Source organism: Chanodichthys erythropterus, chromosome 23, assembly GCF_024489055.1.
Source record: "Chanodichthys erythropterus isolate Z2021 chromosome 23, ASM2448905v1, whole genome shotgun sequence".
NCBI lineage: Eukaryota > Metazoa > Chordata > Actinopteri > Cypriniformes > Xenocyprididae > Chanodichthys > Chanodichthys erythropterus.
The window spans coordinates 6,879,304-6,893,824 of NC_090243.1; the positions used below are offsets into that span (position 1 = coordinate 6,879,304).

The 14,521-nt window shown below is 38.5% G+C and overlaps 1 protein-coding gene across 1 annotated transcript in view; it reads left to right on the top strand.

The window, feature by feature from the left end:
- slco5a1 (solute carrier organic anion transporter family member 5A1) overlaps window positions 1-13,950 on the top strand; it is a 58,744-nt gene extending 44,794 nt beyond the window's left edge. Inside the window, exons 6-10 of the mRNA XM_067378567.1 lie at window positions 3,552-3,750; window positions 6,612-6,771; window positions 8,205-8,446; window positions 9,583-9,647; window positions 10,175-13,950. Coding sequence (XP_067234668.1) covers window positions 3,552-3,750; window positions 6,612-6,771; window positions 8,205-8,446; window positions 9,583-9,647; window positions 10,175-10,620 — 1,112 coding nt within the window. The 3' untranslated portion in view covers window positions 10,621-13,950. The remainder of the gene's footprint in view (window positions 1-3,551; window positions 3,751-6,611; window positions 6,772-8,204; window positions 8,447-9,582; window positions 9,648-10,174) is intronic.
- Window positions 13,951-14,521: the final 571 nt, after the last annotated feature.

Consider the following 14,521-nt stretch of genomic DNA (forward strand, 5'->3'; position numbering starts at 1 on the left):
TTATCTGGTTAGCACAATCCAGTTAGCCACTGCTAGTTGATGTCACAACTACACCATCTGGAAAATTTCTTCACTGATAACATTTCAAAGGTATCTGTGCATTATATATTTCCAGGGAATATGTAAATAGGAAATATTTTATTTTTATAGTAGATTTTTACCAGTGCAGTATTTTTATCTGTTATCACTATGCTAATATAGTAGGTTAAAGTCACCATGAAATTAAATATGACAATTCTTGTTTTGTTTTTTGTTTTTTTTTTATGGAATATTGCAGTATTTATTATAAATAATTTATCTGTGCACATCTTTTAATTTCTTAATTCATGTGCCATAATTTTTAATCAAAATAATTTACCCCCGATCGACCAATAGCAAAGCACAGTGATGCAGCGATCCTATCAATTCTTGATGGACAAAATCAAATCCCGTCCCATCCTGTTTTTTGTTTGTTTGTTTGTTTGTTTGTTTGAGAACCTATTTTACTCTGATAAATGTCACAATGGGGAAGAAAAGACTATCGCAACTTCCGTTTCATGCCGACTTGAAACTGTTAGCTAAGGAATATATAAATAGTTAATATTTAATTATGTAGATTTTTACCAAGGCCAGAGTTTACTTTTCAAGTAGTGCTATACTAAGCTTAAATGGTAAGTTCACCCAAAAAATGAAAATTTTCCCATGATTTACTCACCCTCAATACATCCAAGGTGAATATGACTATCTTCTTTCGGATGAACACAAATATGTTTGAAAATATCCTGGCTCTCCAAAGATTACAAAGTGACATCGCCATCTACTGGCCTGGCATGCATAATACAGTGCTTTTAATCGTTTTCATGGATCTGTGTGAACAGGGCTCGTTTGGCAGCGTTGTTGTGGCAGTGACTGGGGGACTCGATTTTGAAGTAAATCATGGGGTAATTTTCATTTTTGGGTGAACTATCCCTTTAAGCTAAGCTGTTAACTTACTAACTGAAAACAACATATTTTAATTTGACCATTTTTAACTTCTGTAATATAATGTGATATGTAAAAAAAAAAAAAGTTCCTTTCATCTAAATGGCACGAAGCCTCGTTTACATTGCATGCGTCTGCGGCGCGTTATGGCTCCGGCAAGGTTTTGTTCCATCCTCTACGCGGTGTCAACTCACACCACAAGAATTTCTGAAGCGAAGATTCAGCAAGACCACGAGATTTGCCTGTCTGACGGTTTTTTTCCTTGATTTTTTTTTTTTTTTTTTTCGTGTTTTTAATGGCTAAATGGTTATATTTTGTCCGGTTTAATTGTTTATTGCTATGCCATACTTTATTTTGCTGCAGCCTACAGATGAAGTTAATACACTTAAAAGTCCAGTTATGGATGACAAGAACAAAAAAAAAAATAGTTTTTTAGCTTCAGATCTCTTGTCGTCAGTTTTTTGGCCTCCTAGTGATGTGAAATATAAGTGGGAGTTTACACAGGGTGATTATTTTGTATTTGAGCAACCCGTCTTGGACTCGGTGTCCATCAAAAATAGGTGAGGCGCCTATCTTTAGCTAAGCAGCGTGGCAAGCCGCTTCTGAAACGCTGCTGGTGTAAACACAAGCATTGACTAGAGTGGATCAGCTCCGGTAGCCGCGTCGCAGCCACACGCCGCAGACGCGTGCAGTGTAAATAAAGCCTCGTTTACACTGCACGTGTGTGCAGCGAGTTACGGCAGCGACGCGGCTACCGGAGCTGATACGCGACCACTCTAGTCAATGCTCGTGTTTACACCAGCCGCGCCGCGGTGCGTTTGAGAAGCGTCCCAGAAACGGCTCCCCGCGCCGCTTCGCTAAAGATAGGTGCCTCGCCTATTTTTGACGGACGCCGCGTCCAAGACGTGCAGCTCAAATACAAAATAGTAAAAATAATCACCCTGTGTAAACTCCCGCTCATATTTCACATCACTAGGATGCCAGAAACGAAGTTGAAAAACTTGAAATTTCTTTGTTTTTGTTGTCCATAACTGGAATTTTAAGTGTACAACTTCATCTGTATGGCTGCAGCAAAATAAAGTATGGCATAGCAATAAACACAATCAAACCGGACAAAATATAACAATTTAGCCATTAAAAACATGAAAACAATCAACGAAAGCAACGTTGGACAGGCAAATCTCGTGGTCTCGCGAATCCAGCCGCTTCGCTTCTGAAACGCTTCTGGTGTGAGTTGACACCGCTCAGAGGACGGAACAAAACCTTGCCGGAGCCGTAACGCGCCGTACACGCGTGCAGTGTAAACGAGGCTTTAGGGGTGAGACTCACTTGATGCCGTGGTTGACATTTTGCTAGCTCTGCAAACAAAAAATAAATGAATTGAAATGATATCTGGTTGTATGTTGGCGTGAAAAAAAGTCCCTCTCAGGATGTTCAGGTCCTCCCGAGACCCCACATTAAAATGAATTGGGAAATGAAAAAAAACGATACCTTTTATAAATACACAGAAGTGAAGTGGCAACCCTATAGCACAACCACGATGTGGAACGCTCTTACTCACACATACACCTATCCACCCCTCCACAAACAAACAAAATCACAAATAGACATTGATATACTGTAAAAATTGCTTTTTGTTACATAATTTGTCAAAAAATTCAGTTACAATGCAGAAAACACACACAAAAAATGAAGGGGTGATACCACAACACATCCCTGATGGAGTAAACACACACATTAGCTATACAACGTTATATTTGCTTTTATGAGGTGCTTGCTCATGACCGTGCTGAAAGCAGGCATGTGCTTGCCTTGCCCACCCAATGGATTTACACAGTGACCTCAGACTGCCAGCAGTCAGCTTTGACTTTCAAATCCCAAGCTGTGATGCCAGCACGTGTGCCATGCTGATGGAAGCTGCTCTGCCTCACGCACCGTGCCGCACATTTCTGTCCCCCCTCACTGTTATTCTGCCAGCCTGTGATGTCTATCTTTGGTTCTTAGTCACTTAATCTTTTTTACTATTTTTTCTTTCTGCTTCAGTCTTTAGAGTCTAAAAAGCCACATGGTAGCAGTAATGTGAGCACTTTTGTTTTTTTTTTTCATGATGGTCCTGTGAACCCTGTCCAGGATGTTCACATTCCTTCAGGTCTTTGTGTTAACTTCCACCTATAGAAATGTGTTGACATTCCTTTCATTATCACATTTTGCTTTTGTACTTGTGCAGAATTTTATTTTTCTCCTCCACATATAATGATAAACCATTCAAAAGTTTGGGGTCAAAAATGACTATATATTTATAGTGTGAGAATTAGAAAATAAAATCTATTTCAAATAAATGCAGTACCTTTTGTATGTTCTATTCATCAAAGAATCTTGGGGGCAAAATCTTTCTCAACAATATGAAGCAACACAACTGTTTTCAACATAAGAAATAATGAGAAATGTTTCTTGAGCAGCAAATCAGCATATTAGAATGGTTTCTGAAGGATCATGTGACACTAATGATGAGTAATGATGCTGAAAATTCAGCTTTGCATCACATTTGTTACATTCAAGTCCACATATTTAATTCTTCTTTTTTCTTTTAGGGGTGATTATCGTGCCCAGTGCAGGTGTGGGCATCGTACTGGGTGGCTACATCATAAAGAAACTTAAGCTTGGAGCTCGTGAGTCCGCCAAGCTGGCCATGATCTGCAGTGGGGTGTCCCTTCTGTGCTTCTCCACCCTCTTCATCGTGGGCTGTGAGAGCATAAACCTGGGTGGCATCAATATCCCTTATACCACAGGGTAAGTGAATTGCACAGGCATTAAAGCCTTTCAGTGTAAGATTTGAGGCATACTGCCTGGATATGTGTATCCCATTTATGTTTTGTTGTTTCAATTATAGTGGGGCTTTACAAACATTAGAATGCTACAAACCATGTAAGAAGCATATGTTGAACAGCAGGTGCAAGAGCGTTTCTTGCATAATGGCACATTTCTATGCCCTTACATATGTCTACACGTATGGTCTGAAAATAAATTTTTTCATGAGTCAGTATGTGATCAGTTTTATGGTTGTTTGCTTCCAGCTAATCAACTCTACACATCTTTTTTTCTTCTTAATCCATCCATCCATCCATCCATCCATCCATCCATCCATCCATCCATCCATCCATCCATCCATCCATCCATCCATCCATCCATCCATCCATCCATCCATCCATCCATCCATCCATCCATCCATCCATCCATCCATCCATCCATCCATCCATCCATCCATCCATCCATCCATCCATCCGTATCATATATCACTCTGCTAGAAGTGAATGTCATGGCAGCCGAGCAAATCCACCATAATTTTTGCAAATGCTACACTTGTTGTTCTACAAACTGTAGTTTTAAGCGTTTTTTTAGGCGAGAATGTAGTTGTTTAGACCTGAAATAAGTGACTCATATTTAATCATAGCGGCGATGTTAAAATTTATTTAGACATTTTCAGAGATGTGAGTTCCAGTTCAGTGCTCATGTTCCCACCGAGAACAGCTTGATCTCTGGCAGTGCTTTGGGGATTTGCCGCTGTGTTTTATATGGTTAAACATGAGCATAATTCATTTTGGGTACAAAAAAAAGGCAATCTTTGGTCTTATTAATCTATTACTGGTTCCAGAGCAAATGAAATTGTGCTGTTAAATTTGGTAATTTAATATTAAAGGGATAGTTCATCCAAAAATGAAAGTTATTACCATGATTTACTCACCCTCAAGCCATCCTAGGTGTATGACTTTCTGCTTTCAGACGAACACAATCGGAGATATATTTAAAAATATCCTTAGTCCTCCAAGGTTTATAATGGTTGTGAATGGATGCCCAGATTTTGAAGACAAAAAAAAGCATCCATTCATAAATTAATCAATACGACTCCAGGGGGTTATAATAAAGGCCTTCTGAAGCGAATCGATGCATTCATGTAAGACGAATATCCTTATTTAAAACTTTATAAAGTAAAATAACGAGCTTCCGGTGCAACAGCCATACAGATTCGACGTACGTCCAAAAAGCGTTAACTTCCATGACGTAGTACACGACATGACGTTCAACACTACACCACAACGTACTATGCTGTGTCCTACACTATAACACATAGTACGTCATGGTATTGTGTACTACATCGTGGAGCTTAACACTTTTTGGATGTACATCGAATGGTATGGCCGTCGCACCGGAAGCTTGTTATTTTACTTTATAAAGTTTTAAATAAGGATGTTTGTCTTACATGAACACAACAATTCGAAAGGCCTTTATTTACCTCTTGGAGTCTTATGGATTCATTTTTTGTCTTCAAAATCCAGGCAGCCCTTCACAACCATTATATACCTTGGAGTCTGTATTCTGCCCATGTGTTTGAAATTCCTGCTCTGTGAGGTCCATTGTTCATTTCCTGTCATCCTTACACCTTACAAGGCACTATTGAGTGGCAAGAGTTGATTTCTAAGGCTGAAGTCTGCAGCAGAGGAGTTTTTTCACGGCCCTGACTAGCGAGACAGCATGTTTGAGAAAGACATGGCACAAAAGTGTGAGGCCCTTTCAACAGATAGAGCTGCCTTGTGAGACACAGATGTAGAAATGTGCTCTAAGTAATGAGTCAACGCTCACATTCCACATCCGTCCAAACAGTTTGTGTTTCTTTCTGCTACATTTCTCAAGGTTAGCCTTTCTCAACATTACAGTGTTTCTTATGTTAAAGGACACTCGCATGCACATTCAGAAGTGCTTATTTATTATTTATTCATTTGTTAACCACAGCTATTTCAGCTCGGGTGACCTTGATGAGAAAACTGCTTCCGTTAACTGAAGCTTAAAGGAATAATTTTCCCACATATTTAATTCACTCAGGTCTGTTATTTAAAATCCTTATGATTTACTTTCGTTTATGGAATGCAAAATGAGAAATGTTGAAGAACTGGCCATACTTATCAATATTAAGTGAAAGAGGATCTGAGCTGCCAGGCTTCAAAATGACAAACAAAAGCACCATGTTATCCCTTTAAGTCCTGTACGGATGAAAGCCGACTATTATGGTGTCTAGTTTTGTAGCAGAGAGGTCTGTCTCATTTAGTGTTTAAAGACTGGATTCCATTCCGTCCATCCTGTTGGCTGTGTTATGCCATGATTCATCCCCTCATTCTGGTGTAGATCTGTGAGGATAATGTAAAGTCAACCAGAGCTGCTGCTGATTACTCTGTGTTTAGTGTGGGAAAGAGCTCTGTTTGAATTTTCCTGCCGTTCCCACAGCATTAAAATAACTGTTTATACAGTATCTCTATGTATTTAACTGTCTGTCTGTTTCCCTCTCATTCTCCTGTCCACTGAGAGAGAGAGTGATGCTAGATACTGTGTGTGTGTGTGTGTATATGATTTATTCTTTTATTTTGAATTGCACAAATATATATAATTTGTAAGTTCTTTCATTGGCTAATGCATGAATACAGTGCTTAGGACTTTCAGAGACAAGTGTGATTACTCAGAACACCTATTTGACTGTTATATGTCAGGTCAGATTTTAGGTATTTTAGAGTTATTCCAAACATTGCCTACAGCAGCTAATATGATTCATTTTATTCCCTAACTAATAACCCTGCTCCCCCTCTGCCTTGGTTTTTCTTCAGGCCGACACTCACTCTGACCCACAGAAACCTGACTGGAGGCTGTAATGTGAATTGTGGCTGTCGGATCAACGAGTATGCTCCTGTGTGTGGCTCAGATGGCATCACATATTTCAACCCCTGCCTGGCGGGATGCAGTACAGTTGGCAATGACAGCACTGGGGTGAGCCAGACTTCATGTCTTTCTGGAGATGGGCCATATTTTTAAGACAGCACAAATCATTTTGGGTCAAGATCTAAAACCGCAAACATTGATAATAAATCTTAATAATCTAGTCTAGTTCAGTCTGTACAAATCTTTGCAGCTGTTTTTATTTACATGTAAACATCTTAGCTCTTGATCTGGATCATTGATATAGTGTCCTTTGTATTGTATTTAAAAAAGAAAACAGATTTGAAAGCTAACTGGTGTCAGCATGTTTTGTCAGAGTGTAATTTTTATGCATAGAAAACTTTGGAACCCTAATTCAAGGTTTGCATTTTAAATTATCATTAGTATTATATTTTAAAGAGAGTGGAATGAATATATTTTAATATTGTTTTCCTGACTTAAAGGGTTAGTTCACCCAAAAATGAAAATTCTGTCATTTATTACTCACCCTCATGCCGTTCCACACACGTAAGACCTTCGTTAATCTTCAGAACACAAATTAAGATATTTTAGTTGAAATCCGATAGCTCTGTGAGGCCTCCATAGGGAGCAATGACACTTCCTCTCTCAAGATCCATTAATGTACTAAAAACATATTTAAATCAGTTCATGTGAGTACAGTGGTTCAATATTAATATTATAAAGCAACGAGAATATTTTTGAAGTGCCAAAAACCAAAACAAAATAGCGACTTAAGTGATGGCTGATTTCAAAATAATGCTCCGAATCTTCCTGAAGCAGTGTTTTGAAATCGGCCATCACTTTATAAGTCGTTATTTTGTTTTTTTGGAGCATCAAAAATATTCTCGTTGCTTTATAATATTAATATTGAACCACTGTACTCACATGAACTGATTTAAATGTGTTTTTAGTACCTTTATGGATCTTGAGAGAGGAAGTGTCATTGCTCCCTATGGAGGCCTCACGGAGCCATCGGATTTCAACTAAAATATCTTAATTTCTGTTCCGAAGATGAACTAAGGTTTTACGGGTGTGGAACGGCATGAGGGTAAGTAGCCTAATAAATGTCAGAATTTTCATTTTTGGGTGAACTAACCCTTTAGTCACAGAAAAGAAAAGAAAAGAAAAGAAAAAATGCCTTTTGAATAACTGGAAAAATGCTGTGCGCCTTGAGTTTTGCAAAGTAAGATGTGTTCCTGAATCAACATATATTGTAGATCCTGGAACAACATTCCTGTCTGAAAATGTAGTCCTATCCCTAACCATAATTATCCCTAAAATCAGAGGGAAATGATAGGTGAATAATGTAGAAGCACCTAACCCTGGTTATAAGCCTAAACTTGACATAAACTGTAAACTTGTCCCTCAAACCTGATTGGTTGACTGGAATGTTGTTCCAGGATCAACAAAGGTCTTGGTCCAGGAACATGTTGTACTTGTTAAATCTCATTCACTAATGTGTCATGTATTTTTTTTTTATGCAGATCAGAAACTACACAGACTGTGCATGCGTGCAGAGCAGACAGGTCATCACCCCACCCACCAGCGGCCAAGGCAACCAGCTGCAGCTGGTCATAGTGAAGACCTACCTGAACGAGAATGGATTTGCTGTGTCAGGGAAGTGTGATCGCACCTGCAACACTCTCATCCCCTTCCTCATCTTCCTCTTCATTGTTACTCTCATCACAGCTTGTGCACAGCCCTCCGCCATTATCGTCACTCTCAGGTAGGGAAACAGTAACTCATGTATATAATTACCAAAAATTATATAGAAATTATTTTGGGACTTTAAGCTCTTTTGAAATGTTTAAAAATATATTACTATTCAAAGATCATTAAGATTTTTTTTTATGTTTTGTAAGAAGTCTCTTATGTATGGAAGCCCATTTCCGCCACTAAAAAAAACAAAAAAAAAAAAAACAAAAAAAAAAATGAATTGCGACTTTTTCTCAGAATTCTGACTTTTTAACTCGCAATTGCGAGTTTATATCTCACAATTGCAAGTTATAGTCAGAATTCTGAGATATAAAGTCGCAATTGCGAGTTATAAAGTCAGAATTCTGAGATATAAAGATATAAAGTCGTTATAACTCACAATTGTGACTTTATATCTCAGAATTCTGACTTTATAACTCGCAATTGTGAGATATAAACTCGCAATTGCGAGTTAAAAAGTCAGAATTCTGAGATAAAAAGTCGCAACTCATCTTTTTTTCTTTTTCTTTTTTTTTTTGTGGTGGAAACGGGCTTCCATATTTATGCTCACCAAGGCTGCTTTTATTTGATCAAAAATACAATAAAAAGTAATATTTTAAAATGTAATTTTTTCCTGTGACCGCAAAGCTAAATTTCCATCATTACTCCAGTCTTTTTCAGTGTCACATGATCTTTCAGCAGTCATTCTAATATGCTGATTTGCTGCTCAAGAAATATTTCTTACTATCAATATTGAGAACGTTGTGCTGCTTAATATTTTTTGGAAACCATGATACATTTCACTTTATTTTAAGGTCCTTGTTACAGTGTAATTATACATTTAAGTACTGAATAATATTAAGTAACTACATACTTAGGGTTAAGAATAGGGTTTGGTTTAGGCATGTAATTATGCATGATTTATACTTACTACTATATTAACTACATGCAATGTGTAATAAGGATACCGTACAATAAAGTGTTACCTTTTTTCAGGATTATTTGATGAACAGAAGGTTAAAAAAAACAGCATTTATTTATAATTTGTAACATCATAAATCTACTTGCCTACCTGTCTGTCTACATAAGGGATTTGAATTTGAATAACACTATGCAATTAGTAGTAGATAATAGTAAATTATACAATAAAGTCATTTTCTTTTGCAGGTCAGTAGAAGAGCAAGAAAGACCGTTTGCTTTAGGAATGCAGTTTGTGCTGCTAAGAACTCTGGGTAAGTCAAAATGCTTTATTTTCCCAAGGAATTTGAAAGATTTAAATATTAACTTTGTCATGAAAACCATCAGCCTTTTTTATCACTGCAGCAGAGCTGTTCATATAGCACCACCTAGCCTAAACTTACTCAAATTACAGCTCAGTACTAAGCATTCTACATTTGAGTTAAGATGAAGGAACAAATACAGCATAAGATTTAAAGCCTAAAGGCGCAGTAAGCGATTTCTGAGAAACGCCGTTGAAAGTGGATCGGACATAACACCAAAACACACTTGTAGCCAATCAGCAGTAAGGGGCGTATACACTCATTGGGGGAAGGTGCCTGTGTTGCATAGCATTTTCTTAAAATTGGGGGCAGAGCTATCAAGATAGGGGTGTGATCCTTTTGGGTAGTGGTGTGTTTGTTTTGGTGATTTCAAATATCAGCAGCCTTTCTCAGAAATCGCTTACTGCACCTTTAAGGAACCATAAATTAAAAATCAGACTTCCCTTTACCATAATTCTCCTCTTCTTCCATGTCTGCAGCCTACATTCCCACGCCCATCTACTTTGGGGCGGTGATTGACACCACCTGTATGCTGTGGCAGCAGGACTGCGGCGTTCACGGCTCTTGTTGGGAGTATGACGTCACTTCCTTCCGTTTCGTCTACTTCGGCCTGGCTGCCAGCCTCAAGTTTGTGGGCTTCGTGTTCATCTTCCTCACCTGGTACTCCATTAAATACAAAGAGGATCAGCTGAAGCGCTGGCAGCAGCATCTGCCACCTCTGGGCACCGTCAGCGAGCTCATCTGTCACGCGGGAGGCCACAAGAGCCACGCTCGCACCCGCTCCTGCCCTGTTTTCACACCCCGTCCCGAGCCCCCTGAGCAGCCCGCTCTTAATCGCGGACACTGCAGCCAGAGCTGCCCTGGAAACACCCTCAAAGCAATAACCCCGCCTGCCCGCTCAATGCAGGAAATGAATCGCATTTGAAGACGCGTCCCCCGACATCTGCCTCCATGTGCCTTCCTGTCAGGTGTCCTCCTCCAAGACAAGACAGGGCCAACGTACGCCTGTTTTTCCTCCCACGCGACTTTCAGGGGCTTGCTGCGCTCGCTGATCTCAATGTCACCAGTACAATCTCACAGCAAATACACGTCACGTAAAAAATCATGCCGTATTTGCTGTAGAAGCGTATGGAAGACATCTCATGGTGCTAAATGGGGAAGAGTGAGGACATTTCTCTGTCTCCGATCTTGGATGACAAGATGATTATATCAAAGACGTACCACAAGCACAAATAGAAATCAGTTCTATGCAACACCGTACTGCATTACAGCCTCCAGGCAGTTTATTATCATCATTCGCAACAGTATTCCCAACAGCAGAGCATCTTACATGGTCTTTCTGAACAAATCTTTGACAAATTCACAACGCAGTGGTATAATTAACACCCTTCTGGCTAGTTCTGAATGGGTTGGTTATCGTCAGTGTGATTTGAGTGGTATTCAAGGAGCTGTACAGGAACATTTAGCCTCCTCCAGACAGATCACACAGTGCCTCACATTGCCCCATCAGCAGTGAGGTCTGCGGGGTAACAGGCTGAGCACTAAGTGGACTGCTAAAATGCATTTTGAGAAGGACTTTGTCTTCTCATTCTTCATCTTCATAATCATTCTGTCCGTTCAGTGATTGACTCTCAATGGCGATATGTGTTTTGATGCATACTGTGGGATCAGATGTTGGCATGATTTAGCAGACATGTTGTTCAGTGATCCAATATCAGGTCTCAAAAGTTCAGACCAATTTGATGGATTTTTTTGGTGAATCCGTATTTAAATCAGTTTTGTTTTTTGTAGTGTGAACAGCAAAAAACACAATCTGATGTTTACAAACCCGATCTAAACAGCATTCACATCTGATTTGAAATCTGATTCAGTATGAACGATTAGATCGGACTTGGAATGACAAATCGAATGTCCCTTATATACACTCCTAAAAATAAAGGTGTATATAAGGTTCTTCTATGGTATCACTGCAAAAAAAAAACATTTTGAAACCTTAATTTTTAAGAGTGTGTAGCAAACAGTGACATTCATTATTATGTAGTGAATTGGTGAACAAGTCAGTGGTTTTCGACAGTATGATTTCCTAAAAACTCATGAGACAGTTTTATTATTTAGTTCTCTTTCCACTCTTAAGGCCTATTCACACCAAGAACGATAGCTATAAATCTCTGCAGCATCAAATAGTCGAGCTCAAAGTCGGGTGGATTCTGATTGGCTGTCGATATTTTTATGGTTCAGATGGGAAAAAAAGCATTCTGAAAGTGATATTGTTTCTCTGTATCATTATCATTGTGGCGTGGAATTAGAATGCTTATTAAAACTCTATAGTATTAAAACTAAAGTTAAGGTCATTGGTGTGAACGGCCCTTTGCACTCAGTATGAGAGTTCCTTGGCATCGTGTTGACCTCATCATTACTAAAGCAACCATTGTTGCAACCAAACATTGACTACACGTCAAAAGTGTCATTCCTAAAGGTCGGATTTGAAAACCAAATCGGATGTATGTGCAGTGTGAACAAAGCGAGTCAATCTCTGATTTAAATGAGGAAGACTCAGTTGACCGCTCATGCCGCTGCTGCGTCCATGTACCTAAGCATGTCTGAGCAGTTTTAGCGATAGCATTCGTAAAGCCATAGCAGAATCAGAATGGATTCTCAGCTTTGGTTTGGGAGCTGCTGACTTATGAGCATGTGCTCCAGCTAAAGCGTGATCCTAAAGCATTGGCTCTATTCTTATGCACCAACTATGTATAATTCAACTTCTGCCTAAAAATATGCAAACCTCAGATTTCTAGAACTCTGTGATGGGTTTATAATGCCAATTTGGCAGTTCATTAGAAATATAGTATTTAGATCAATACAGTACAGAAGTCATGAATTATTTAGCCATGTGCAATGATTTACATTGGTATTATTTGGTTCAGTTACGATTTATGAGGGACTAACATAGTTAGATACTTAATGCTTAGCACGCAAACTACAATAACCCAGCTTTTAAGCCGGGTTCACACTGTGCGATTTTGGCCACAACACAAAGAGTCTTTGATCGCTAGTTTGACATGTTCACCAACAGCCGATTAATGACCATTGCGATCAAATTTTACCTCAGACGAAATGCTGGTCAGAAATTGACTCAGTCCTGTAGTGTGACTTCTATAACAACTGTAAAATCAAAAACCAATAGAGCCAAACATAGATTTACACATAGATGCCTCATTAGCGGCTGTTTCAATGGGCCACGATATGTAAGCCGTCCGCCATATTGGAATGGTCAAAGCCAGTCTGTGAACATTCAAGAGTAAGTTGAATGAGTGTCTGCAACCGTAGTTAGGCACATGTATGAACTCTGTATCTGCAATAGTCTTGTGTTAGTTTAGCAAAATCAACTGCTGAAGCCTAAGGTACTAGGTAACACGAGATTAAAAAGTTACCATAGTAAAAGTAGAAACATTAAAAAAGTACCATAGTAAAAGCCTGTAATATTGAGTTAATACATAAAAACACATTCATAAAAACATGCAGCTGAGATCATACAGTGTGACGAGCAGCAGTTGTAAAGGGCTATTATAAATCGTACAGTGTGAACTCTGCTTTAATCGATGAAAAAAATGGAGACTGCTGTATTACATCCTTTTACATATCTCCATTTTAAAATTGTTTTGTAAGCTGTACTGTATTATGGTCACAATCTCAGAACCACATTACAAATACATACTTTTTCCAGACCTCTAGAATTTGTTTGTCAAAGTGTTTTTCATAAAGGATTGTATTGAAGTAGTATTTCAGATGCTGCCTTCAGTATTAGAATGTGACATTTAAAACTAAGATGGTTAAATCAAGCCCTGCTGTTTGAATTTGAAATGGCTTTCTTTTTTTATGTTAGTGAAATATAAGGTGTACAGTGGTGAGAGAAAGTCTGTGAGCTCTTTAAAATAATCTGGAGCTCTCCATTAGTTTGACCTACAATGTGAGCTGCTCAAAATCAATAAACATGAAATAAGTAATTCTACAAATAAACTGACTGCAACCTTGTTGTAATGTGTTATTTGGTCATGTAGGGGCTGCAAGACAGCCTAAAATATCAATGAATGAGATCAAGTAGACTTGCAACATAAAAATAATTTTGGCCCTACTACATTTTTACTACATGCAGAACTCAACAGGTAAAGGAAACAAAAATGTGGTTTTACTCCATGAGTCTCCTATGTTATTTGTTTCTACTGTGTAATCAACAAAAAAAACTGAATGTGTTGGTGTCTCTGCAGGGCTGATTTCAGATCAGTGTAAAGAACAGCTGTGTTCGTCTATCTTCACTACTCATGGACACAGATGACCTGAACTCCCACATGTGAACTCTTCATATAGACATTTACTTTAATTCTGTTTTTCTTCAATATTTTGACGTATTTATTGAAATAAAAGAATTTAAGAGAAGTGGCAATGGAGACAACTTTTGTTTGTCAGTCTGTCTGTCTATAAGGAATGTGAAATGCGTTTTTTTTAGAAACTAGACAATGGCGCCACCTACAGTACAATTCGCCCTAAGACCAGGAACGTAACACTCCTTTTTTAATGGTGAGAGAAATATCAGAATTTAGTTTTTTTGTTTTATGTACCCTCACAGCTTCATCAATAGGCTCAAGTGCCCCTTTCATAGGATACCAAGCCAAACATATTCCTTTAAAAAGGACAGTTCACCCAAAAATGAAAATTCTGTCATCATTTACTCACCCTGGGGTGAACTATCCCTTTAAACGTGTACATTAGATCATTTGGTGTTAGGCCTATCTTTAATATCTTCTACCAACCCACCGAAATTATAAAAT